Source organism: Lutzomyia longipalpis, chromosome 1, assembly GCF_024334085.1.
Source record: "Lutzomyia longipalpis isolate SR_M1_2022 chromosome 1, ASM2433408v1".
NCBI classification, from domain to species: Eukaryota; Metazoa; Arthropoda; class Insecta; order Diptera; family Psychodidae; genus Lutzomyia; species Lutzomyia longipalpis.
Window position 1 is genome coordinate 14,269,983 of NC_074707.1, and position 26,684 is coordinate 14,296,666.

Sequence of the window (26,684 nt, forward strand, 5' to 3'; positions counted from 1 at the left end):
AATGATTTTTCAGGTAATTTTATTTTGACTGAGAAAATGTTATTTTTAACGGATTTTGTACTTAATTTCAATTGAGTGGAAGGATACAAAATTTGTCATCTTCTTCCCACGCCATAATAGCATCGATTAGGCTTATAAATATGGCTAATTTGCAAAGCAGGTGTCCGCAACAATGGTTGCCAGGGAACTATGAGAGCGCTCTCACAAGCTCGCTTTACTCCACCACTTTTATGCTACAATGATAGCCATATATGTACCCCGTGCTATGTACATTATGTTTATTTAAAAGGGGTATAAGCAGGTGTTTGTGAGTGAAATCAACCATGAAAATCTATGCAAAACCCCTCAACGTTTACCATTCAAATCACTTTTTTTGGGGTGGATTGTCGCGAGGGAGTTGCGAGCCTTTCGCGGGAGATTGAGCAGAAATGTGTGTTTTTGATGTGTGTTACTTTCCACGGAATAAAGCTCCTCGTGGTACCCAGGCAATTCAGTACGCTATATAGAGCATCATTGCCTCAACATCATTTTGACAAAGATGATTTTGTGTCTTCCTTTTGTTCAAGCATAAAATTGTATTTCCCGTATTTCCCACCATACACCTGATCCACCACCCACTTTTCCACCTATATAGGTACCTGATGCCATCTTGTGAGGCAAGCCGCCGTGCGGGTTTTTGAAGTAAAATGGATATCAGAGCAAGATATTGCGGCAAATTTCCACAAAACACACACAAACACATCGAGTTTCAAAGGCTAAAAGAGAGAATTTTCCACCTAAATTTTCATTCCTCTCTCACCAAATACGAAAATCTCCCAATAAACGAGCTCGAGAGAGCGCCAGGATGAAGGATGCTATTTTTAGAACAAAATACATCAGTTGAAAGATTTAAGACTTTGTTGAACGCTGCAAATTGCTGTGACGGTTTGAGATTTATTTTGGAGCTTTCTTTAATTTATATTGAGACAATTTGCAAAGAATTCCTTCCTAGCATAGAAGAGATGTCTATTTCTAGGTTATGTATTTATGATTATTTATGAGCATAAATGCAGAATTCCTTGGGGCATGAATTGATCATTAATTTATTGCTTTAAAAATAAATGAATTTGATATCTATTTTGAAAAAAAAATGAAACCTATCCAGGTTGAAAATCATGGAAAGCTTCGAGAAAAATTTAACGTGTTTAACTCAGAGAGAGCTTTCATTAAAGCAATGAATATATTTTATGTGAAACCACAAACCGCAAGCTTTTTCAATGTCAGAGCTTTTGTCAAATGAACCAAAAATTATAATTTTATTTTTAAATGAAACATTGGGCCTAATTCAACGACCAAGAAACCCTTGAAATCTTTAAATTTTGTACTGAAATTTCAAGATTTCAAGCGAATTTCAAGGGTTTCTTGGTCGCTGAATAAGGCCCATTATGTATGTCATGGATTTTCCAGAAGGTTCCTTTTAATTTAAATATGTAAAAATTAAAAATAAACAAAATAGGATTCTTATATTTTCTTAGAAAGTACCTACATATAAAATTAATTAAAATAGATAAAAAAGAAAACAGATTATTCAATAAAACTTCAATGAAAAATATAACTGCCCTTTCATGACAATATCCAGGTGTGATTTGGAGGATAAAAAGCATCGATCGTTCACACTTTAAAAGTTCTCTGTTGAGCTTTACGAGAACACAAACTTATGTATTTGAAATATAAGAAGGGCGACGGCTCACGTGCCACACAGAATGGCTATACTCACACCAACTTTACCTTTCTTGAACTTTCTTGAAGGAAATTTTCCCTTTTTCTCTTTAGCCGTCGTTTAGACCGAAAGGGAGAGCAAATTCAATAAGAACAAATTCAATTCCATTTCGTCTGTTGTGTGTGAGTTAATTTCGCACAATGTGAGATATTACATTAAACTGCGCACATCAGTGTTGATACGTTCAACAAGTTGTCGTGGCTTCCCCTATATACACACAACATGGCACATCTCTCATGGGGGTGCAAAATTTATCTAGAATACTTCGCGTGGGGAAAACTTTCATCCCTTGCGCGTCTACCCGCGAGGGGTGGTTGCTCCCCCATCGATTCATGTGGTTACCACGCGCGAACTTTCTCTTTGACTTCATTTTTTTTGTTACCTTCCTCTCCCTTTTTTTCGGGAAGTCTAAAATGAGTGAGAAGCTCTGCTTGTTATAAATTGCGTGTATCAAAAATTAATTTCCTTTTCATTTGTCCATTGACGTCACTCAGTTGGGACTTTTCTTCGTGTGACCCGAATTTTCCGTGGTGTCTCTCGTGCGTTTTCCTCGCAAAGGAAAGCAAAAAAAAACTTTTTCATCCCTGTAGCTCCCAAAAATAGAATTATCCATTTCTCTCATTTTTCCTCCCAAATATGTGTTTGAATGTGTGTTGTCGTATCCTTCTGTATTGAGTGCACGCAATGCGGAGGTACTTCATCATTTTCGGAGAGCTTTCTTCTGTAAAGATTTGCTCACCTTTCTGCCCTTTTACCTCCCAGGAATTACTATATAATATACAATTTTATGAAAAGGATAATACACAAGAGGATACTATACTGTTCATAAAATGAAATCATTCCCTTTTCTAATATTAAAGTTATGTGTAGTAAACTCCTCTAGCAAATGGTTGTAGCTGGAAATTCTAGGAATATAACTTTCATTGGCATGTTCTCTAAAAAGTAAAAAGGAAAAGGGACGAAGATTAATTTATTTAATATTCTGTAAATTAGAGCAAGAGGCTGGGCCTAGAGGAAAAACTATTTAAATTTTTTTTTCTTTTACGAAAAAATCCTAAATTCCACCAATTTTGACCACCATACTCTAGACTGTATTTTTTCTATTTTAAATAACTTTCTTGAAAAACAAAAAAAAATCATACCAAACTTATGTAAATAAAAATACATAACAATATTTTCCTTTTAGCATAAAATGATAGCTTGTTAATTTTTGTTATTGTTTATTTTTTTTAAATTTTTTAATTAAAACATCATAAATAAAACCAAAATTCATATATCAATATTGTGGTTTGATGCAATGAAAATTCTTCAAACATTTTTAGTAAAAACAATACTGTTCAATTATGGTTTTTGTGAATTTTGCATACATCCAGTACATCCATGTATATTGTTTTTTTTACCAGAAATCTAAATAGCAAAATTAAAACCAATTACATTACAAATATGTTTACCCTGCAAATAAAATATTACAGGAAAAGGGTGATCAGCAATAAAAAAACACATTCAAACTGTTCGTAAAAGTTCAAACAGTATTGATTTGAAAAAAAAGCTCCGCAACTTGTTAACTTTGCCGGAAATGTAGTGAGATTTTAAATATTAATTTCTCTGCTTTCCTGGCAGTGGCAGACAATCTCAATGCAATTATATTAAGTAATGCATGAAATGACGGAAAAAAGGTGGAAATGGAACGACGAAGTGGATTTTAAAAATTAAAAAATCTCATCCTGTTGGTAATTTTTGCCACATTGGATTTTCTTTCCAACGTTCTCTGACTAAAGTTGATTTTTTTATTCGGAAAAATACAATTGATGACGGAAATGCTGATTTTCCGCATTAGACGAACAGACGATTGATGTGGTTTTGTGATTGGTAATTGTTTGTACTGGATATACTAAATAGTTTATGCGTTTGGGGCTGGCAAACTCCTCCCGTAGGTGCTTTTGACCAAATGGTTAGTTTACAGAAGCTCAGGATGTATACGCGAGGGTCGTGAGGGTATGTGCTGCATGAATTCTACCATAAGCTGATGAAATGAACACGATAGGTAACAATTAAATCTCCGCTGTGCAAACAAACGTGGAAATTTACTTTCACATATGTAGTTTCATTAAAAAAGAAATGTGGAATCCTGTCCAGTATTATGATTGCTACACGGGCGCACTTGTGGCTATATCCGTAGACAAAATCTCTGTGAGAATAATGAATGACAACATGACATGACAATGTTAAAGTCTCTCACCCATCTTCCTTTTGCCAAAAAAAAGCTCATCAATTTCGACCGTCAACTTTTCTTTCCCTCCTTGTACGTTGTTCTTTGTTCTCCATCATCAAAAAGCGACAGCAACAGATTTGTCGGCGTCACTGTGAGCTCCTATATGAATTGTTGACATAAGGAATGAGTCGGGGAGGAGGCCCAAAATTCCTCTTGATGACAGTGATAATAAATAATAACCACCAAAGTTCACACTTTGATTACCATTTTACCCACAAGAACTTTTTCTGAAGACGGTCGGGAGAACCTCTTGTCCAAGTTCACCAAACTTCTTGAAAGCACATCAAAATATTCTTCCTCGAATAATATGTACATAGATATCTATGTACGTACAACATACATTGCCTTTTTCCGCATGCCTTTCTTCCTTGGATGATATTGAAGAATAAAAAGCTCGTTCTAAAATAGAATATCTGGGTCATTGAGATTACAAGTCCTTTCGAAGGCATATGCAAAAAAAAGTATAGATTTAGGGAAAATTTCCGCAAGACCCTCACACTCCAAATAACACGATTATGTACACATATTCCAACATAATAATATATCCCATTGTGTGCACAGAGATCCGTCAGGAAGTAAATATATGAGGCAAAGTGGAATTATTGAGAGCTTTCCTCAAACTTTTCATAATGCAAATTACATAATAAAACAGAATGACCTATTGAAAATCATATATTATTGATGAAAAGGGGCGTAGTTAGAAGTATATTCAAGGTTGTGCTTTCATATGTTTAAAAAAAATAAAATTAAAGATATTGAAAATTGATAAAATAAATCTTTTCAAACGATTTATGTTTCTTCTTGACGTTTGACATTTCTCATTTAACGCTTGACTTTTATCTTTTGTTTGACATTTTTCTTTGAATGATTGACGATCTTTTTTAACGTTTAAAGTTTCTTAAATTTAAATTTTCTTCTTTAATGATTGATGTTTTATGTATTATTTGACGTTCCTTTTAACATCTACTTCTCTTCTTACGCTTGTTTGACATTTGTTTTGACGTTTCTCTAACCTTTGACAATTTAATCTTTATGAGATTCTTTTACGATTTTAAAGTTTTTAGCCTGGAAATAATTTCTTTTGGTCTCTAAAGGAAAACCAATAAAAAATTAAACTTCCTGAACTTTCAGGGTGTTTAAAGACCTAAACCACTTCCCTTGAGTACGCCCCTGCAAATGTAAATTCTACACATAGCGCATGTATGTATACTGTACGTACTTTTTATCTCTTTCCAAATTCTGGATAAAAAAAATAAAAAATCAAATTATACTCACTGTACAGGCATAAATTGTTCCATTGTGTCATCTATCCGATATATTTTCAGAGCATAAAAAAACTTTTCAAATTCCCCATGTTCATTCTATTTGAACATGAAAAAATACATCAATTCACAGAACAAACAATTTAGTTATAAAGGGCATAAATTATTCATTCACCAGTGAAAATTCATTTTTCACAAAGTAAATAATTTTTGGGGTATTGAATTGTAGAGTTTTTTATGGGGAAAATTGAGCTTTTTTGAGCTTTTGACCCTTCTCTGGCATTTATCTAATTTTTTTTGAAAATCGTTTGAATTTTTTGAGTACACTCGTGCCTTGGCATAAGATAGTCTAGGATGTACTGCTCTCGCGTATTGAAAATAATGAGTGTGAAGAGTATATCCTAAACTATCTTATGCCAAGGCACGACTGTATTTTAATAAATTCTCTTCACAGAAAAAAATTCCCAATAAGAATGTTTTCTAATTCATAATCTATGTAAAACTATTTTTATAATTTTGAGAAAAGCAATAATTTTCCTTTAACCCTTCATTTCCAGAGTATAGGTATCATGATATATCCGTTAGCACTAATAAGATGATATTTGATTGGGAGAAAGGAAGTGGAGTTTGTGTAGCATGAAATGAATCAATCGGTTTGAAGCTACAATATTTCCACTTCGGTCTCTATATAAATTAAGAGGACGATTGTGTTTAATCGAGCAGAAGTGTCCATTAAGTCCAGTATTTTCCCATCACTTCATTGCATATGGAATCCACAATTTTCCCCTCCATTATCTCCTATACTTCTCTCATGTAAACCCTCTCTGACCCGGTGGCGGCAACCCATTGACTTGACCCTCCCCCATATGTATAACTTTTCCACCCATGAGACTTCTTTACACATTCACATTTCAAATTGAACGTATAAATTAAAAATCAGCATAATGTTTTCTTGTAGAACATTGATGTTTGTTTGTCCCTACATATGTGTTGAATATCTTCTCAAAGGATCATCAAAAGCCTTGATATCTGTGGCACAAAGAGAACACAATCAGAATGATCCCAATAGATGATTAATTAAAAGGATTGATTTGCTTCAAAGCCACATCTAATCTAAAAAAAGGAAAATTCATTTCCTTTTCAACTCCATCATTGTCATTAAAGTAACGAAAATTCCATCTTCCCTCAAGGTTTTTTCTGAACAACATTTTTGGGCTTTTTTCCCCCAAAACAGAACATGCGAGGGGTTGTGAAATAAGAGGAAAGACGAATTTTCATATTACATAGATTTTGTCATGGAGTTTTCTTTTTACCCTGGAGAGATAAAAGACACAGGCAAAAGGGAAGTTTTAGTATCGTGAGGTTTGAAAATTTCGTATATGTCCTTCATTTTATTTTTCGATTTCCCTTTCAAGGAAAAGTTAAAAAAAAAAGATAAATGGCAAACAAGAAATTAGGTCAGAAAGGATTTTTCTCATTTTTTCTTCTTCCCTAATTCTACGCCTGCGGGAGTAAAACAAAGTATTTTGCAATCCATTTTTTGGTGAAGGAAATTCTCAAGAATTAATCTCGTTATGTGGCGGGAAGAGCTTAATACTTTTTTTTGCGTTGTTGTGTAATTAGTTGGTATACCACAATCGTGGCATACCAAGTATTGTAATCGTCGGAAAAACCGACCATCTCAGATCGGGCTCAAACTTGGTATGAGCACGTTTTAGACATCCCACATTACGAAAGTGGTGGTGGAAAAATTTTGATCCGGCCGGCCGGCCTGCCGGCCGGCCGGCCGGCCTCTGCGCCAAACTTTACCTTATAACTTGAGAACAGTAACAGATAGAGACTTCCGGTTTGAAGTTTTCTATAGAAATGTGGGTGTAAATTTTCATTTTTTCGCATTTTCAAAATCCAAGATGGCCGCCGTCCGCCATTTTGAACTACCGTTTACCACTTCCCTTATAGCTAGAGATCTGAAATTTTAGTATGTTGTAGGGCTCAGTGGGACGTTTTCATCGATAATTCATACTTGAAAATCGGTCAAGCCGTTTAGCAAATATGGCCGCCTAAAGCAAAAAGTGTTTTTTCGATATAACTCGTGAACGGCTTGACCGATTTTGACCATCTTGGTATCAAATGAAAGGTATTGAGAAGCCCTACAACTGTCTAAAACATTCCAAGTTCCAAAAATGGCCGCAAGAGGCGCTAAAATCAAAAACAAAAATTGCCTAACTTTAAGGGGCTATATCTCCGAATCCCCATCTTAGATTTCCTTGAATTTTTGATATGTTGTAGCCTGACTTAATATCTTTCACCAGCCCGAAAATGAAGAAAATCTATGTCGCCGTTTAGAAGATATAGCCATTTGAAAAATTCTTGAATTTGAAAAGTTCTAAGAGCCATATCTCTTGAACGGCTTGTCCGATTTGGCTCAACTTGGTATCAAATAAAAGGTTTTGCAAAACTCTACAACTTTCTAGAACATCAGAAACCTCTAGAACCATTCCTTCAGGACAAAAAGTGCAAAAAACTGTTTTGGTAGAACAAAAATCTGCCATTTTGTGTTCTGGAGGTGACCTTGAAATGTATCGAAATATATATCAGATTATAGCTTATTTCAATATCTTTCCATAACTAGTCAAGAAATTTCTGTAGGTCTTATAGAACTTCAGATATGAGCATTTTTATCTTTCATATTGATGAATTTCATAAAAAAAATCAACTTTGCCTACTGATTCTGCTCACAAATTAAATTACAACGCATAGACTGACCCATCCGCGTTGTGGTATACCAACTTTAATAACTGGACGCGTTATGATTGACTTTCCACAATAAAGAGGGGTATTGATTAAAATAGGTACGCCACAATGTGCAGAGAAGGGTACCTGAGTATCGAGTGATTTTTCAATATTGCCACTTTATTATCCAATGAGCGGAATGCTGTGTGTACACGTTGCCATGAAAATCAAATGGGGAATGGGAAAATCCTTCATTCTCTTTTTATTTCCGCACCGCTTTTCCTCAACTCATAAATATATAACGTAGAAAATATATAGTTTGTTGTTTCATCCTCATCTAATTGGCTTCTACATATCTTCCAGCACTGCTTCTCCATCTCATATCGGCGAGAGAATCAACGACAATATGACCTACGAGCCGCATCTGAGTCTGAATGTTCTGCATGGATTGTAGCAATACGAGAAGCAAGGTAAGACGATAAGCTACACCACATAGAGTGGAAACAAGAGTGGAAGAGCTATATTTATGCTATGTGTACACGCAGGCTAAAAAAACCAAGCTTTTTAATCCTTGAATATAATTCAGAGAGAAAACTTCCGGTAAACAAAAAGTTATTCTTGTTTGTTGGAAGTGGTTGAGACAGGAAAAAAATAATATAGCTGCGTAGCCTGATTTAAGGGGTTGTTGGTGGAACATTTAAAATTTTTATCTCTACAAACAAACACATTGGTCTTCAGGGGGAGATTTGAAGGTAACAAATGAAAAGCCACAAAGTCGTGGAAATTCCATGAATTCACAAAGGGGAACTCCTGGATATGTTCCACACCTAAACACTGGTTTGTGGTTTCAAGTACTGCTATCTACCTTCATCCCACCGCTGTGAAAGGGGGACGATGTTTCATTAAAATGCAGAGCAAATGACCTAACCTGAGGTAACCTGGGTTGGAAAATGCAAATAATGCAGGTGAAGCGTAATATGATATTGAAATTAAATTTGCATTTCAATACAATGTTGCATATTTCCGCATCATGCTCATCCCGATCTTCCCGCATATGTGTAGAGTAGAGAGTGCAATTTAATCTCGCTAAATATAGGTTTCAAAATCCAAAATCTCATTTCGAAATGCAACCATTTATACAATAATATTTCAATGAATGAATCTCGTTGCCACAATAGGTGCTACACATGTATGTACCCAATTTACCCTCGAACTTGTGCTATATATGTATGTATATATGCCCATTTCAGCATATGATTTTCCATGATATGCATATTTTATTAGTGATATGAAGATCAACCCATGGTTGAATTGTTGAGCAATACATACACACAGCATGATATTAACAAATTGAGGGACTCATTGTTGAATTGGTGAGAATGGCAAATTCAGGATATTATACGTACTACAACCTACATACATACATATGTGCTACTAGGGATTTTGCAAAATACCATCACAATTTGTAGGGGGGATATGAATGAATTAAATTCCATCCTCTATTCATCATCATACTCGGTCTTTCATTCGGTGTTAGGAAACCACATGCAGGGACTTTGAATTAAGTCAAGTGAATAAAGCCTCTCTCAGAGTGAGATTTTTCTTCATTACCCTCCTGATTGTTCCCCAGATTGTGCCCCAGATTGTGCTCAGTAATTGTAAAGTTGAATCATCATTTTATAAATAACATGTTTTCCATTTTGGATTTATTCTTAAATTCAATGTGAATAAGTGTAGAACAAATTATATTCTTGTTCTATAATTACGTAAATATAGTAACTTGAAAGAATGGGAATAATAACACAAAGCTCTCTTTTTATAGAAGGACGACAACGAGGGATATTTTTTAAATAGGTCATGTTGTTGAAATTTCATCCCACGTGAATTAGAATTTCTTTGATTCTATAAGAACTTACAAATGAGCTTTTTAAAGGTTTAAAAGTTTTTTTTTTGTTTTATATTGTTATATTGAAAAATATTTTGTGAATTAGGCCCCTATTTTGGCCAGACGGCTTGATTGATTTTCAAGAATAAATTAACGACGGGAAGGTCCTAATTAATTCTGGTAGTATCCCAATCAATGAGGCCTCTGACGAATTGACTAAGAAGGATTCTTGTGATCCTTTTGTTGGACCTGATTCCTTCTGTGATAATGCAAAATCTTCCCTGAAAAGTGAACTTACACATTCTTTTCTACTTTCAAAGCAGGATATTAATTCTAAGGTTCTGAAGTTCTAGAATGATATAGATTTTGATTTTACCTACTACTTCTAAGTCTAAGGAACTCACATTAAAAAAAATCTTTTAAATAGGAAGAATATCTAAATTCTGATCAAAGTCACACAGAATTATATTTGCCGATTCAGGCCTTATTGGATAAGAGACGTAAATAAATATACGTAGCGTGTAGTTTAATTAAGAAGTAATTCTCGTATTATTTTAGAATTTCCAAGTTTTAGGAAAAAATATCTTTTTAGAGGTTTTTAAATAATTTATCGTCTAAACAGTCTTTATTATCTATGGCCAATTATTTTTAAGAAATAGGACGTAGAGAGTATTTTCATTTTATCTAACCTATATATCTCGTAAAGATTTTTCCTCTGCACTATGCTGCTATTTTTCTCTTTAACACTTCAAAATCATGTGATGCTTAAAACGTTTAATTTTTCTTTTCACCACAACAGTTTCAATAAGTTGCTACTACAAAAGGAGGAGCTTGAACAGAAGCACGTTCACCTGCTCCAGGTGGTGGAGAGTGAAAAGACGGCAAAATGGCAATACACTCAACAATGTGAGGAGTTGGCATCTGAAATAAAAAAGCTCCGTGCTGAGGTGAGTTCACCCGGGGGGGAATGGCGATGTTAAATGGCTCCAGGGCGAGGAGGATGTGGGCTTTCAAGATTCCCGAGGATTAGGTTCTCTTTATTTATGATGTGACATTTTCCGTTCTTTTTTTTTCCTTCTACTGCTTACTCAAAATCTCACATAGATCTGTACACTACGCAAGGAATGCCGCACCTCCGTGTCAGCCACCCCAGTTGGTCGTGGTAGCTTCAGTGCTGGCTGCGAAGCCCCCGATGAGCACCCCACCATGACGGGTCTATGTGCTCAGGTACAGGACTCTGTGGAACTGAGGAAGATAAAAAAGGTAATGAATGCACTGGAAAAGGTATGTGTTGTGTGTGTGATGGTATGTCTAGACGAGTGGTGGGGAGGGAAATTGTGAGCAATTGTGTTGGGCTTTAACCTCACCCACTATTTATTGCTTTGGGTTTCCCCCGAAAATTTAGCCGCCAGAGTCGAACTCTTTTTTCACCACCTGTCGCTCTATCAATCCCTCTGGCATTAGCACGTGATTTCTGGCATTTCATCATGCAGAAGTGCTACAACTCATTAGTATTCCTTTAGCATTGTTCGTACAGAATTAATTATCACGTAGCGTGTACAGCAAATTTTCCAGATGAAAGTCTATGATTGATTTGGGAAAATTTGACTTGTCACTAGGGGTTAAAACTCTAGGTACTGCCTATATAAAATATTAAACCGGTTAAACCTTATGGGAAAATGACCCAAATGATCTAAAATTGTTGAAGAATATTTTAAAAGGAACGTATTTGAGCCAACCTCTCTTAATATTTCTTATTAAAATTTCATAAAATAATACCTACAGATTTTCGTTAAAAATTAATTTCTTTCAATGTGCTTTTTGAAAGCTTTCAAACTTAAATATCCCTGAATCATTGAAACGGTGTGAATGGAAACATTAAATCCTTGCAAAGTAGTGTGTGATTAGAGGTATCTAGCTTTGTCACCTCTTCTAGTCCACAAGGGGAAACTTAAGAGGGATAATCATCCCCTTGGTACACCACTGTTGGCGCAGATGAGATTGCTTTTTCACCTCTCAGGTGGATTTAGTGCGTGCGACGAGAAAATCTCCGCAATACCCAACACCCTCGACCTCTCACCTTGACCACAACACACTTTGTATGATTTACTACACAAAAATATCGAGTGTAGCGTTAAATTTACTGTGATAGAACTCACCCACCGCGAGGGATGAAAAAAAAGTATAATTTTTGCGCCTAATAAATTCAAGTGGGAAATAAATCTAATTCCTCTGCGTGGGTTTTTCCATTCATACTGTGGTGCGAAGTGAGAGGGTGAGCATGGAATAAATCTATTTTTAAATACCGTTTGAGTGTCACATCTATACCCATTAATAGAACGATATCCCCAAATATTGTGAAGGTATATTTCGTGATGGTGTATAGATGCTCAATCCAAAATAGATGCACATCTAGGTTGTTTTTGGACGCCAAGATATCCATTTGACAGAGGGAATGGGTTCCGCAGCCAACATTTTCCACCCTTACGGACCTTTCCTAGAAGTCACTCAAGCCTAAATATCTCTGAAATAAATAAAAGAGAAATTCGTAGTAGATTTTTCTATCTTTAGGAAATGAAAATATAGAAATAGAAATAAGGGAAGCAGTTCTGCTTAAAGATGTTAAATATTTATTTAGTTCATAAAGTTTCTAAAGTTGTTCTAAGAAAAACCCTAAGGACATACTCTGCTGAATTTTATTTTCACTTTGAGAGACAATTTTTAGGTGAATTTTCAGAGGAATTATAATACATAAGAGACCGAAATATAAACAGAATATTATCTTTAATTTGAACTTAAAGAAGAGCTACATAATTTTGTTAGCAGAGCTTTTACTGAGAAAAAGAACCTTTATCACGTATTAAATATTGAAACCCCTTTTAAATCGACTTTTATCCATTAAATACATAAAGACTCCACATTCCGTGGTTTTCTTAAATGTTTTATGTATCGAAAAGAAAATCAAAGGAAAAATTATGTTACAAAACGTAAAAGCTTAAAGTAAACGAAATTAATTTAATTAAAAGCTTACTTTCAACCTCATCCCTTATGCTTTTGTATTAATCAACTTTGTTTTATGAACATTCAATATGAATTAGACAAAAACTTATATTGAGTTTACACGTCGTCATCACGAAACAATTAAATAAACCAAAAGTAATTTTGATTCAGTTTTAAACCTATGATTGTCGTTAATTTTTATGATTTTTTAAACTTACAAGGTAGTTTCTGAAAGAAGTTAAACTTTTAAGCTATAATTTTGGAGCTTTTGGAGGGAAAAATTAAAAGTTTTCCCACGAAGCTTCTCTTTTTATCTCTTTATTTATTAATTTTTGAAAGCAATCCAGTTTCTTGTTATTCTTTTATCTATTTAATCAATCAAAATATATGAATATTTTTTAATTAAAAACTAATTTTCCATGCATCACATAATTCATAGGTAACTTATTAATTGAATTTGAATGTCCTTTCACGTTGATTGTGTATTTGGTTCATATTTTAATCGAATTCATTTTGTAAATTGCGTTTATGTAGCGTATGGTCTTCCTCAATATACATTTTCGTGTATCGATTGTCAATTGTTACCTTGAAGACTCGTTAGGGGATGAGTTGGCTCAATTATTCAATTACTGGTACGAACAGAAATTCAATGTCGAAAATGTTGTTGTCCAGGTGAAATGGAATTTTCACGTGACGTTGAAGCTCTTTTCACGAAAGACCAATCAATAAAGAAGATTATTGCCCTCAAGTCCTCATATACTTATATATTTTCCATTTAATACACATTCGAGGGCACTCACAATGGATTGAGGATATACAATATATATGTAATACACATAATTTTCTCAATTGGAAAGGTACAAAGCTTCTTTCGAGGTTGGCTGTGTCGACGGAGATGGAAACAAATAGTTGAGGAGTACATTAAATCGCCACATGCAGAAAGTATGAGGAAGAGGAATAGCTTGGTATTTTCCATGGTAGAAGCTGAAGAGGAGTACATGGTAAGAGAGAGAGAGAGGGGGTATTTTGTGTTCTTCTTCTATCCTTTTGTGTATAGTAATATTATAATGTGATGATTCAATTAATTTCCTTTCGGATTAATTTCCTGACTTTTGTTTGTTTGTGCCCTTGGGGACGCAATAGGAACAACTGGAAGTTCTCGTGTCATGCTTCCTGCGACCTTTCAAGATGGCAGCCAGTTCCAAGAGACCACCATGTTCACATGAGGATGTAAATTCGATATTCCTCAATTCAGAAACTGTCCTCTTCCTTCATCAGATCTTCCTCAAAGGACTCACATCGAGGCTAGAATCTTGGCCAACGCTCGTTCTCGGTGAGAAAATTACAAACATATAAAAGATGAATTCCATTCCATACATATACATATATACAATTCTATATAGTAATATGTTGGTCCATCCACAAAGTCTCTGATGTATAATGGAACCATTTTCCCATCGATTTCAATTAATATCCCTTTAGTTTATTGCTTTTCCATACACGACACACCAAGCTTTTCCCCCTGGAGGCTCCTCCATCAAATGCCATAAAAAGTTCAATAAAGTACGGTTGGTAATATTCTCTCTCTCCTCAACATCCCCCCATTTAGGTGATCTCTTCGATATGCTCCTTCCGATGCTGAGCATCTATCAGGAGTATGTCCGAAATCACCACTATTCCCTTCAAGTATTGACTGAATGCAAGAGCAATCCGGCCTTTGCCACCGTCCTCAAACGCCTGGAAGCCAAAGCTATTTGTCAGGGGCGGAGTCTTGAGACTTTCTTAACATATCCAATGCATCAGGTAAGTGTTTGTGTAGCCCCGCGTTGAAGCAACAGTTTGGCTAAATTGAAACTTTTCTTGTTGGCCAACTATTTCATAGATACCACGATATATAATAACACTCCACGAACTCCTGGCACACACCCCACACGACCACGTGGAGAGGAAGAGTTTACAGAATGCGCGCCAACAGCTCGAGGACCTTTCGCGTCAAATGCACGATGAAGTGTCCGAGACGGAGAATCTGCGCAAGAATCTCGCCGTGGAGCGAATGATTGTGGAGGGTTGTGATATTCTCTTGGATGTGAACCAGGTTTTTGTGCGACAGGGTAAGTTGGAATAGAGTGGTGGTGAATTCCATCGGAGACACCCTGTGGCGAAAGGAAAATTCACATGAGCTTTTCCCCCCGTATGTAGGCAGCTTAGTTCAAGTTCCACCGGGGCGCGGAAGGATTCGGTCACGGCTAGCATCGTTCAAAAGTGAACGTGAAGCGGTAAGGCAGTGTTTCCTGTTCTCCAATCACATGATTATTGCCACTAGGTAGGTGCCAGGACCCCCACCCCTGTCCATGTTAACTACCCGTTTGTTTCTGCTTTTATTTCAAAAATTATGTCTTTCGGGATTAGGACATCCGGAGGGCGTCTACATCTAATTCAGGATATGGGAAAAATTCCCCTAGCCGATACAACCCTCGTCGAGGATCCCAGTGATTCTGAACGAGAGGATGAAGGTATTAATCACACTTTTTATTGCAAAAAGCTTTCCCCAAAAAAAGCTCATAAAGTTTACGTTGATTTACAGACATGGTAAAAAGAGGACAGTTTGCATATTATTCAAAGGAGCTTTTACAGTTTTTGGTGATTTTTCTATAGTAATTCTTGACCGATTTTGGTAAATCTTTTTTCCCCTGAAAGCTACATTCATCTTCTTTCCAAAACTTATAAATTTATTAGATTCGGTCAAACGGTTTGTTAAGAGCCATTCTCGTAAACTTAGAAAAAAATTCATGTCCGGTTAAATCGTATGCTAAAACCGAACTGCTTATCCGATTTTGATAAATCTGTTATTGTTTGAAAGAGGATGAATAAAGCTTTCGGGAAAAAGATTAACCAAAATCGGACAAGAATTACTGTAGGAAAAAAATCACCAAAGACTGAAAAAGCTTCTTCGTATATAATACTTAATGTCTTGTTTTTCTATATATAACTGTACATAAATATTTTCTCTGATTTTTCCAAGGAGACCCATCGGTGTGCCCACCAAATCAGGGCAGTTGTCTCAGTGTGAATGATTCGGTGAATGCTTCTCATCGGGATTTTAAATTAATTGTTGAAAGTAAGACAGGCTCCCGCCACTTCATACATCTCGTAGCACCGACTGTCCAGGACAAGGAGGCATGGATCAGTGACATCTCCCAGTGCATCGACAACATTCACATGCACTCAATGCTGTCGCCGGGCTTTGGTGGATCCGTAGGAGGTGGGAGTATCCGCAAAAATATGTCCATGGATTATTCCATTGATGCATTCTCTCGGTCAGGATCCCTAGCTGCCCACCATGCTCTACGTGCAGATCCGCGCCTCTTCAAGGACGACGTCGATATCCGTTTCTCGCGCACCCTTAATTCTTGTAAGCTGCCCCAAGTACGTTATGCCACACCTGAGAGACTTCTCCAGCGTCTCACGGATCTCAGATTTCTCTCAATTGACTTCCTCAATACGTTCCTTCTCACCTATCGCGTCTTCACGGATGGTGAGACGGTACTCAATGCACTCAAAAAAGTCTTCTATGACCCACCAACGGATCCACAGTGTGACTGTGAGCCACAGACAGATTTCCTCGACATTCCCGGAGCCTACGATGGAAGGGTTTCTCCACGTCGTACCTCAGGGGCATCATCAGTCTCTGGGTATTGCTCTGAAGGAGCTGACAGGGATAGATCAATGAGTGGAGATTCAGCAGGGCTGCGTCTCAAAGGTTCCCGGAGGATGCTGCAACAGCAATCAACGCAGGAGGATGCGGGTGGACTTTCCTGGATTCCCGAAGCAAGTGGACCAGTAATTGTTCATGAGCAAGAAATTGAGGGAACAACCGCTGTTGATGTTGAGCCACTGCCTCCACCACCAACTGAGGAGACCACTAATGTTACAAATACCCAGGATGATGCATTCTTGGCCATACCTCAAACTATTGCTACATCCAGCAGTGCTGACACACTAACTGAAACAACCGTCATTAGTGGCCCATCGTCTCCATCGAATCTCAGCTCAGTCACACTTGTGGGTTCCACTGGATCCGGTGGGCAGGAGAAGACAGATCTAACGCCAACGGAAGGAAATGTGCAATTTAAGTATGGCAAAGCCCCAACGAGTCCCCTTCCGGAAAGGGTTAATAAGCGAAAGTTGAGCCAACAAAAAGAGCGTGAAGCAAGTACAACGGCATCCGATACTATGCCCGTTATTTCTCCACCCACTGTAACCACCACCCCCTGCATCACTACTCAGGCTTCCCATGAGGAGATCCCAAGGAGTAAGGGGAGCTTCTCGAGTGCAGCAGGAAGCAGTGGGGGCTTGAAGGTAATTTATGGGTCAACCCCGTGTGGATAAATTGATGACATTTTGACCTTTCAGGTGAACCTCCTGATGGATCGAAGACCAAGTGCTGGGGCAAATGTCATCCCTCAGGCAGCATTGTGTCAGCATCGCTACAGCTTGCAGCTAAATGGAGACGGTGGGATTTATCGAGTGAGTACCTTTAATGCATTAATCTCCACAACTTTGGTCACATCCCATTGATTACTCCGTTAATGTTGCAGGGTGAGAGATCTAGCCCACGTATGGTACATCGAGTCCCCAAGACGCCAGAAAAGCAGAAGAAGAGCTTCTTTGGAACACCTCAGCGAGAACCACCAAGGTAAAAAAAAAGAAAGAAAGACTAAAATAGAGATTTATCAATCTGGCAATGAAATACATGTAATTCCATCATCCCCTGCAGACGTTTCTCCGAGAGTGATGATGATGCTTCAGCATCACTATATACAACACCAAGGGGATCCCTGGGTGGAGCCTCCTTGGGTACAATCTCCTCGAGAGCCTCAATGCAGCACGAGCCGGTAGTCCATTGTTCCAGCAAAGCGGGCGTTGTTATCACATCGTATCGTCCATCGAAGCGCAGGTAAATCCTCTTTGTCCATAGCCCAAGTGCCCAATAAATCCTACATCCGTGTCATCACTCAAGGGGCGATGATTGATGCGTTGCGCCAGCAGATACAGAATGAGAAAGTGGCCTCCCCGCATATACAAAATGTTAATCCCGCAACCACCACTCTCGAGAGACAATCGTAATTCATTCATTTACCTCACTCATTGACGATTACATAGTACATACATTGTTAAGGATTAAGGATTTATTGAAAGCATTGAAAGATTCCTTTTCAAACTGAAAGAATGAATTTTTGCCTTTTATTGGGTAAAGGACTGCGAAAAGTCAGAGCTTTTCTCTTTTCCGGTTAAACTTAAAGCTTTTTTTAGTCTAGAAAACATGAGGAAAAATGACATAGTTGTAAAATAACCATAAAACTTATAACTGTTAAAATCTTTCTTTGTTATTGAGAAAGTCAAAATTTTAAAAACGTTTTTACAAAAAATAAATTAGAAAAAATAATCTGGAATTTAATCACTCCCATGTCCTTTAAAAGTGCATCAAATTAAATAATTAAAAGCGTTTTAAAATGGTCTTGCCCAATATATTTGTTATCCTTTCTCAGATTCTTGAAATTGGATCCAAAATCCTGAATCTTTAGATATTCAGGACCTAGATATCTTAAAGTAATCTTCTGGAATTATTTTGCAAAGTCGTTAAAGTTGAGTGGTTAAATAATCAAATTGTTTTATTTATTATCTTAAAATTAAAAAAAAAAAGTTTGAAAAATAGACTTAAAGCTTGATCGATTTTATTGTAAATATTCAGCCCAAGGATTTTCGACTTTCCTGAATTTCATAAATAATTCGTAAAACGGTAAGAAAAATGATTCTCAAAGCTATTCTAAAAATCATTCTACAAAGTTTATACAATTAAGGACACTTTCCTACTTTATTTGAGACTTCTTAATTACTAAGACTAGGGCTTGAATTTTTTATCTCAAAACTTGGTTAAGATATTAAACCGGTAAAGCAGCTAATCTGTGATAATCAATTTTAGTCGGTTAATCTGTTAGTTAAATTAAGCAATTTTATTTGATCTGTTAAACGGGTTATAATATAAATTTAATTAAACGGTAGCGATCAAAAAATATTTTAAAATTAAACTACTGTTAAATCCGTTAAATCACATGATTCGCGTTAGTTTTCTTGTACTTAAGCTGCCGGAAAATGCATTATGTAACCCCTAAGGTAGAAAAAAATTCAAAAATATTTTTTTTTAAATATTTTGAATAATAAGAAAAATCAAAAATTGAAAATATTCTTAAAATAATTCCATTATTATTATTTTTTCCATAAAACTATTAAGAATTTTTTTTTTATTATTTAAACGAATATTCTCACTTTTCTTGAAAATCTTTGAAACTCCATTCAATTGTAATGAAAATTAATTTTGAAATTTTCATTGGTAATTCAACTGCCCTTAACCATCAACAAGTTCTGTACCATGATAAATTCTATCGTGGTCAAATCTGCCCTGCATAGCATGCGGGTGGATTGAGCTCAAGTGGTCAGCATTCCAAAAAGTGACCACCGAGGGTCGTTCCATTTATTTGTTTACACATCCATTCATCATATTTCAAGAGGTATTCCAGTGTGGGCGTAGGAATGGGATATTTGGCGACATAGAAGAACCCCTCGAGAGATGGCACGAGGAACGATAAATCACAAACTGTGTGTGTGCGAAGCCCCCAATTTGCTGGACTGCACATTCCAGCATCCTCCAAAATGACTGCAAAATGGTCGTGTCAAATCTTCACACAGATGTGCTCCATTAAATCCCGGATTTTGCTAACAGGCTGCGACATTTCATTCAACATGTGATTGATTTTCAAGAGATACGCCGCCCGTGGTTTTTAGGCAAATAAAGGGATGGTTGAGGAGGATAATGCGTCACTGTTTCATGCACGAAGAGAAGCCCTTTCCGCAAAACCCTCATCAATTTGCTTTTCCATGACCAATTTACACACACACGGAGAAAAAAATTTGAATAGCTTTGAGGAAGTTTTTCTGTCATCATAACTCCTGTGTTCAAGGGCTGTACGTAGTAGATTTTAGGTACATTGTAAATTCGTCTATGGGGGTAGGTTACGTAAAATTCAGTGGGACAACTTGTTGCATTCCAGCCATCGTTAATGTCCAGAGCAATTCGAGGGATTTATCATTTTCTCCCTCGTACACCAAAGTGTTCATATTCCGGGAGTCCTATGCGGTGGGATTACAGTGTGGGGGAGGTGAAATTCCACGGTGGTATATAATACACTTTCATGTCTGTATGTGCTGGCACCTTTGCGATTAATTCACTTTGTAAACGAGGAGCTTCCGAAAGCTCCCTTGAAACCCAGAAAACTTGGTGGCAAAAGTTTCATTCCCGTGGAAAATATTTATAAAAGAACTTTTTCCACGTGAATAAACGTGACTCGTGTTAATTGATACTAATATTTTATCATAAAATAATTGTTATCAATGTGTCTTCTCTCTATCTTTCTCACTGTTTCTCTCCTTTCCATTTTAATTATTATATTGTTACTTCTATGGAAGTTTTTTTCTATGTGCTCCTTTCCTATGTTTTTTCATGATTAAATTGCAATAAAAAGGAAAAACAAGATTGTACTTGAAGTTCCTTTTTTCTTCTTTTCTCTCTCTCTTTTTGTTACGTGCCTGCCTGTGATCATCTTGTGATTGTTAACTTTTTTGGCATTCATTGTTGAATCAATGGAAATGGCTATGACTTGAGAAAATATTATATTACATATCACTCTTGAACATCATTGAATAGCAAAATGATCATAGTTCGAGTATCCTCTTCGACATTCTTTTTTGTTTTATTTAATTTAACAAATCAATTTTTCGTTGATTGTATTGAAAATTTTTCTTCTTCTCAACAAAGGAGTTTATTGATATTAAAGCTCTTTAAGGCATTATTAATTGACACACATTAGACATAAAAATGTTGCAGAGTGTTATAAAACAGTAGATGGCATAATATTTTTCCTATAAATGCAATCAAACCACGCCCCTATTCTAAAATATTTTGGTGTCTTGAATGCATGAAACATTATGGACCAATGCTTCATAGGATGATTATTTTTAAATCTTGGTGAGCTGCGAACTGCAAAAACATCATCAATGAAGCATTGATGCATATGCTTTATGCAGAAAAATCAAAATGTAATAGGGGGCGTGGTTTGTAGGTTTAAAAGAATCTAATCTTTGGGGAAAATGAGAAAATTACTTCAGAACGTTTACAAAGTGTATGAATAAAAAAAGTCCTTGGCAGCTTTTCTTCACAGTTCTGGGATCTTACAATATTTGCCATATCTACATATTTTCCACTGATAACGTAAGAATCCCAAAATGAATAAACTCCTTTAGAAGCAACCCTATAAAAGAATTGAGTGAAGCTCAATGAAATACTTTCAATACAATCCTCGTCTTTGTCCTCAAATTTTCCGCTAAAATCATTCTCAAGACGTTTTTATTTTCCTTTAATTTCCATCTACTTGAGTTTTATTTTTTTCAAACCTTTCACAACTCCTGAAAAGGAAAAAAAAAGAAGTGAAAAACTTGCTCACATTTCATATATGTTTATCACAATGAAAAGAAAGCTAGAGAAGAATAAATTGAGGTCAAAATTGAAAGCGAAAAAGAAACCATAAAAAAACACAGCAAGAAGCAAACTTTTCAACTAAAAGTAAAACTTTAACCTGTGTGTATTGCATATTGTGAAGTTTGGGACCTGATCCTCTTTGGTAAGTTCTCAATAATTGGAATGTAGTTTCACTTTTGTAGTCACACTTTTCACATTCACAAAAACAGCATAAATAGTAGCGTTGTGCAATTTTTCGCATTTCCATCAAAAGTAAAAATTGTGCAACAAAGCAAATTCGTTGATGGTGGTTTTTTTTGCTCACAGCATTGCTACATAGAAAACAAATTCTGCACGAGATTTTATGTGGAAAATCCGGAGTTTTTTTTTGTGGGCACACCCACCCCTTCTGAGTGAAAAAAAAAGTCAGTAAATTCGCAAATCTCTTCCTCGGTAAAAAAGGGCTCTACAGCCTAAAATGTAAAGCGTTTGCATAAAAGTTTTCGAATTTGCTTTGGTGGACTGTTTTCATTTGAATTTTAACACACTAATTGGCTCACTAATTAATGCATGGCTTTTAATTTTTTGTCCTTCGTTTTGTGCTTCCTTTTTGTTTCATCTCATGATGGTCTATTAGTGGATTTCTCATACAGATGGAAAAAAAATCATTAACACCGAGAGAGGGTTTAAGAATTCATGAGAACAACGGGACACAGCCCAATTTATATAATTAATTAAGCAAATAAAAATCTTGAGCCTAATTGAACTTTTTCTGAGGGAAAATTGCTTTGTTTAGCTTATCTGGGAAAGTTCAGGTCGAGCTTTTTTTTCTCGTGAAAAGAAAAACCCCAATTGGTGCATAATTTAAGTCAAAACACACCGTGTTAAATGCCTGGGGAGGGTTAAGAAATGATTTTCAATTTAATATTCTATTTGAAGCAGGAAAGTCTCTTTTTTTTAATAAAGCAAAATTAAAGAGTATCAATAATTTACAGAATTCAAGAAATAAATTTCATGCAAAATATTTGCAAATTTTTATTTTTCTTCGTGAAAACTTTTTTTTTGCATCCATTAAATGTTTACCTCTCTTGCACTTTATGAAATGTTTATTTTACCCTAATTAAAAATCGAAAAAGACTTTTGCTAATAGTTGCAGAACATTAATTAAAAAATTTAGTAAAAAAAAAATAAAAAAGCTTCCATGATAAAAGTTTGTATGTAGGTTCGAAAAAACAAACGAAATAAAAAAAAATGATTCGCCATTTTCATAATTCTGCGTCTGGTTGCATGAAGTGCAAGAAGCGTGAATGAATGAGCTTTAAAAGCTTCAAAGCGTGACTGAATAATAAAATTATTTTGAGGTGTATTGTAGGTTATTAATCTAATGTGGGGGCAGGGGGTGGTTGCATCGTAAAAGCTTTTGTAGCGTATTTTCGTTTTGCTTAATCCACGCCATGGGCAAAAGCAAAAATTTATGTGTGTAAGTAAATAAATATATGTATATTTTCATCCACCATTTCCTATCTTCTTGCATTTCCTTTTCTATTCCCGCTGCTTCAGGGTTTTTTCTTCCTTTGGAAAATTTCCGCATTTTCTTTCCAACTTCCTGGTCCACATGGATTCTGCCACTCAGTTCACAACTTTTACGATTGCTTTCACCTCATATAAAGCTATGTGACTTTATTCTCTGAATTTCATACCCGTATACATGTCCTTCTGTCTTTGGGATATACAATCCTCAACATTTTCTCGCTGTGGCAATAAAATGGACAGTAAAGTTTCTTACACACTGCTTTTCCAATTCCCTTTTTTCTCCGTGTAGTTTTAAGCGTAAATAAATTTATGTGCATTTCTCCATCTCTGACGTGATTATGGTCTGCACTCTAGCAAGGACTTTTTTGTACTTTTTTTTCTCGTTCTGCTCCTTGTTACATATTTTATTTGTTCATGCTCTTTCAGTCATTTTAGCAAAGTAGTTTATTTTTTTTTTGTAGAATTTCAATTCTTTTTCCAAAACTGTTTCCGCACCAACATTAATAAAATATATGTTTAATGCGGAAAATGGGAAAAGTTTTCCTGCTAAAAAAAATAATAAAAAGAAAATATCCAACACATTACACAAATGATCCAAAATTTAGAATAAATTCACCCTTGTAAATAAAGAAAAATTTGTAAATTTTCTCACATTTTTTCATCAATTTTCTTTATTTCATTAAAAATTTATCTATTTCTCTGTTTTCCTATTTTGGGGTAACTGTCTTGGGCAGGAGTAGCACATCGACGGCAGCAGCAGCTTTTGCCATCGCTATTTCGGGCTCCAGCAATCCCCGGGATGAGCCCCCTGAAGTTGAAGCCCGGAATCGCAAAGAATCCGTCGTGAGTTCTCCTGCAACCATGAGGGTGCTCAATGTTCTCAGGTTTGTTGCTCTTGCATTGAGACTTGTTCATGTTTCTCACCCTTAAATCGTCCATAATTTTTCACTTTTAGGCATTGGGTGTCGAAGCACTTCCAAGACTTCGAACAGGACGCCGCTCTGCGCTCGCAGACAATTGCTTTCCTGGACGACATCACATGTAGTCCAAATCTTTTGCCAACCGAGCACAGAGCGGCGTCCCAACTGCTGAGACTTCTCTGTCGCGAAGACATCGACTGTGGACGGAAGCATCTGGAAACGCTCCTGACACCCCCACCATCGCCTAGCAAAGAGAGCATAGAGACCCTGTCCGCCCTTGAAATTGCCGAACAAATGACATATTTGGATCATCAAATTTTCCTCGCCATAAGAAGCGAGTAAGTTTTCCATTCAAAGGAAAATCTTTGAAAAGAATTCCGAATTTTATCGAAAAACTTTCCAAAAAATTTTGTAGGGAATTTCTTGGTCAAGCATGGATGAAAGCTGATAAAAAATCACGTGCTGAGCATATTATTCAAATGACAAAGAGATTTAACGACGGTTCTCGGTTGGTATCGTCCGAAATAATATCAAGGTAAGAAAATTTCCAATCTACGATCTTTTCTGTTTCTAAATATATTCAGAATGTTTTAAGGAATAATTAAAGCCGTTAAAAGCTTTCAAAAATTGAAATATAGAAAATCAACTCAATACCAAGTCCTTTTAAACATTATCCAAATCCAACATAATACCCTTTAGGGGAATAAATTAAATATTAACCTTTGATTAAACATTTCGAACAAAATATTCTCTTTAAATATCTTTCATTTTCAAAGCTCTCAAAAAGCTCCAACAAGCTCAAGCATATTAAAGCTACATAAATAATAAATGTATTGTAAAATATTCTTACAGAGATATTTGCTCAAAATTCTGCTATATTTATGTACATATACGATGTGTGAAGTCTCTGTTTAAGAGTAAACGAGATGGATACTTTAAGGATTTCAGCATTGCATAACATGAGATGCAAATGTAGCTTAACACATTTGAAATTTGTGTATCTCATGGGCAATCGAAGGACCATCGATGGGTAAATTGTGTATCTGTAAAATTTGCATGTCTCCTGCAGGAGCAGTATGGCATCTCGAGTGGCAGCAATTGAAAAGTGGACTGCTGTCGCTGATATCTGTCGTTGTCTGCACAATTTCAATGGTGTTCTGCAAATCTGTGCAGCTTTCACCAATGCAGCGGTCTTTCGCCTCAAGAAGACATGGGACAAAGTGCCAAAGACTGTAAGTGCTTCACACACTCCCCCACACTATATATCTCTCTCTGCTGCCTGTCTCCACTTCCAAAATCACACAGAGATATTTTAGCTGTGTTTCTTTCAGACACAGCTTTTGTGTACCGAGCAAAATCGAAAGTCGTCAGATCGGGCTCAAACTTGGGATGAGCACGAATTAGGGTCCCCACATTCCAAAAAACGTATGCGCCAAAAAAAAATTTTTTCCGGCCGGCCGTCCGTCCGGCCGTCCGTAGTACAACGTTAAATTGCAAGAGAACGGTAATAGATAGAGACTTGCGGTAAACGGCAAAGTTTAAAAGTCGACTGGAAGACGTCCGATTATGACGTCAAATTTTACCCCCCACCCCCCCGTCCGCCATTTTGAATAACCTCAAAATTTTGTTTTCGCTATATCTCAGCCGCTATTATAGCTAGAGGGCTGAAATTTTGATATGTTGTAGGGGCCATCAAGAGCTTTCCAACGATACCTCATTTTCGAAAATCGGTCAAGCCGTTTAGTCAATATGGCCGCCACAATTTTTCATCGAAAATCGACCATAACTCGAAAACGGCTTGACCGATTTTGATCAACCCGGGCTCAAATGAAAGATCTCAACAAACCCTACAACTCTCTAGAACATACGAAGTTTCAAAAGTGACCGCTAGGGGGCCAAAAATCAAAAACAAAATTTTCGATGAATATCTCGAAAACGGCGACATAAATTTTTTTCATTTTTTGATATGTTGTAGCTGACCATATTATCTAGCTTCATGCCAAAAATGAAGAAAATCTATGGATCCGTTCTCGAGATATAGCCTTCCAAAGTTGGCATGTCATATCTCGGGTTCTACAAGTCCGATCTTGATCAACTCAAGCGCAAATGAAAGGTTTCGAGAAACCCTACAAATGTCTAGAACATTGCAAGTTCGAGAAATGACCGCAAGAGGCGCTAAAGTCAAAAACAAAGTTTTCGAAAATTTCGAACTCGAATATTTCGAAAATGGCGACATAATTTTTTTTCATTTTTCGATATGTTATAGCTGACTTCAAGACCTTTCAAACAAAAAAAAATTTATGAAAATCTATGGCTCCGTTCTCGAGATATGGCCTTCTAAAGATTTCTTAGGGTATGAATTTTCAACTTTTCCCGACTTTGCGCGTATTTAAGTTGATTCGCGTTCTAGTTTGCTCTCACAAAATTGGTACACTGAAAGAAACACAGCTCCCGTAAGCTTGGTCAGCTTACCAGTACATTTTAACTTGCTTGCAGATAAAGCAGACAAATATCAAGTTGCAAGCCGTTGTATGCTCCGATGGAAGATTCCGTGCCATGAGAGAGGTACTTCATCGATGTGATCCACCATGTATTCCATATCTAGGGATGTATCTCACGGATTTGTCCTTCATTGAGGAGGGTACACCCGATTTCACACCCGACGGTCTTCTCAATTTCTCCAAGATGAGAATGGTATGGCGTATTCAATGGCTTTTCAACTTATTGCAATTTATTGTTATGACGTTT

General features: G+C 36.3%; 2 protein-coding genes across 2 annotated transcripts in view; one reads left to right on the forward strand and one right to left on the reverse strand.

Moving 5' to 3' along the window:
- LOC129792487 (STAM-binding protein-like A) overlaps window positions 1-26,684 on the reverse strand; it is a 781,560-nt gene that overhangs the window by 204,917 nt on the left and 549,959 nt on the right. The gene's annotated exons all lie outside the window — the stretch shown is intronic.
- Window positions 1-26,684, forward strand: part of LOC129791419 (ras-specific guanine nucleotide-releasing factor 2-like) — a 59,531-nt gene that overhangs the window by 31,366 nt on the left and 1,481 nt on the right. The window contains exons 5-24 of the mRNA XM_055829591.1: window positions 8,390-8,496; window positions 10,711-10,858; window positions 11,016-11,174; window positions 13,769-13,912; window positions 14,055-14,244; window positions 14,521-14,714; window positions 14,794-15,022; window positions 15,111-15,234; window positions 15,321-15,424; window positions 15,934-16,173; window positions 16,234-17,270; window positions 17,325-17,438; window positions 17,510-17,607; window positions 17,689-17,868; window positions 21,626-21,646; window positions 23,751-23,900; window positions 23,972-24,274; window positions 24,352-24,471; window positions 25,006-25,168; window positions 26,433-26,630. Of these exons, the coding sequence (XP_055685566.1) occupies window positions 8,390-8,496; window positions 10,711-10,858; window positions 11,016-11,174; window positions 13,769-13,912; window positions 14,055-14,244; window positions 14,521-14,714; window positions 14,794-15,022; window positions 15,111-15,234; window positions 15,321-15,424; window positions 15,934-16,173; window positions 16,234-17,270; window positions 17,325-17,438; window positions 17,510-17,607; window positions 17,689-17,868; window positions 21,626-21,646; window positions 23,751-23,900; window positions 23,972-24,274; window positions 24,352-24,471; window positions 25,006-25,168; window positions 26,433-26,630 (4,023 nt within the window). The remainder of the gene's footprint in view (window positions 1-8,389; window positions 8,497-10,710; window positions 10,859-11,015; window positions 11,175-13,768; window positions 13,913-14,054; window positions 14,245-14,520; window positions 14,715-14,793; window positions 15,023-15,110; window positions 15,235-15,320; window positions 15,425-15,933; window positions 16,174-16,233; window positions 17,271-17,324; window positions 17,439-17,509; window positions 17,608-17,688; window positions 17,869-21,625; window positions 21,647-23,750; window positions 23,901-23,971; window positions 24,275-24,351; window positions 24,472-25,005; window positions 25,169-26,432; window positions 26,631-26,684) is intronic.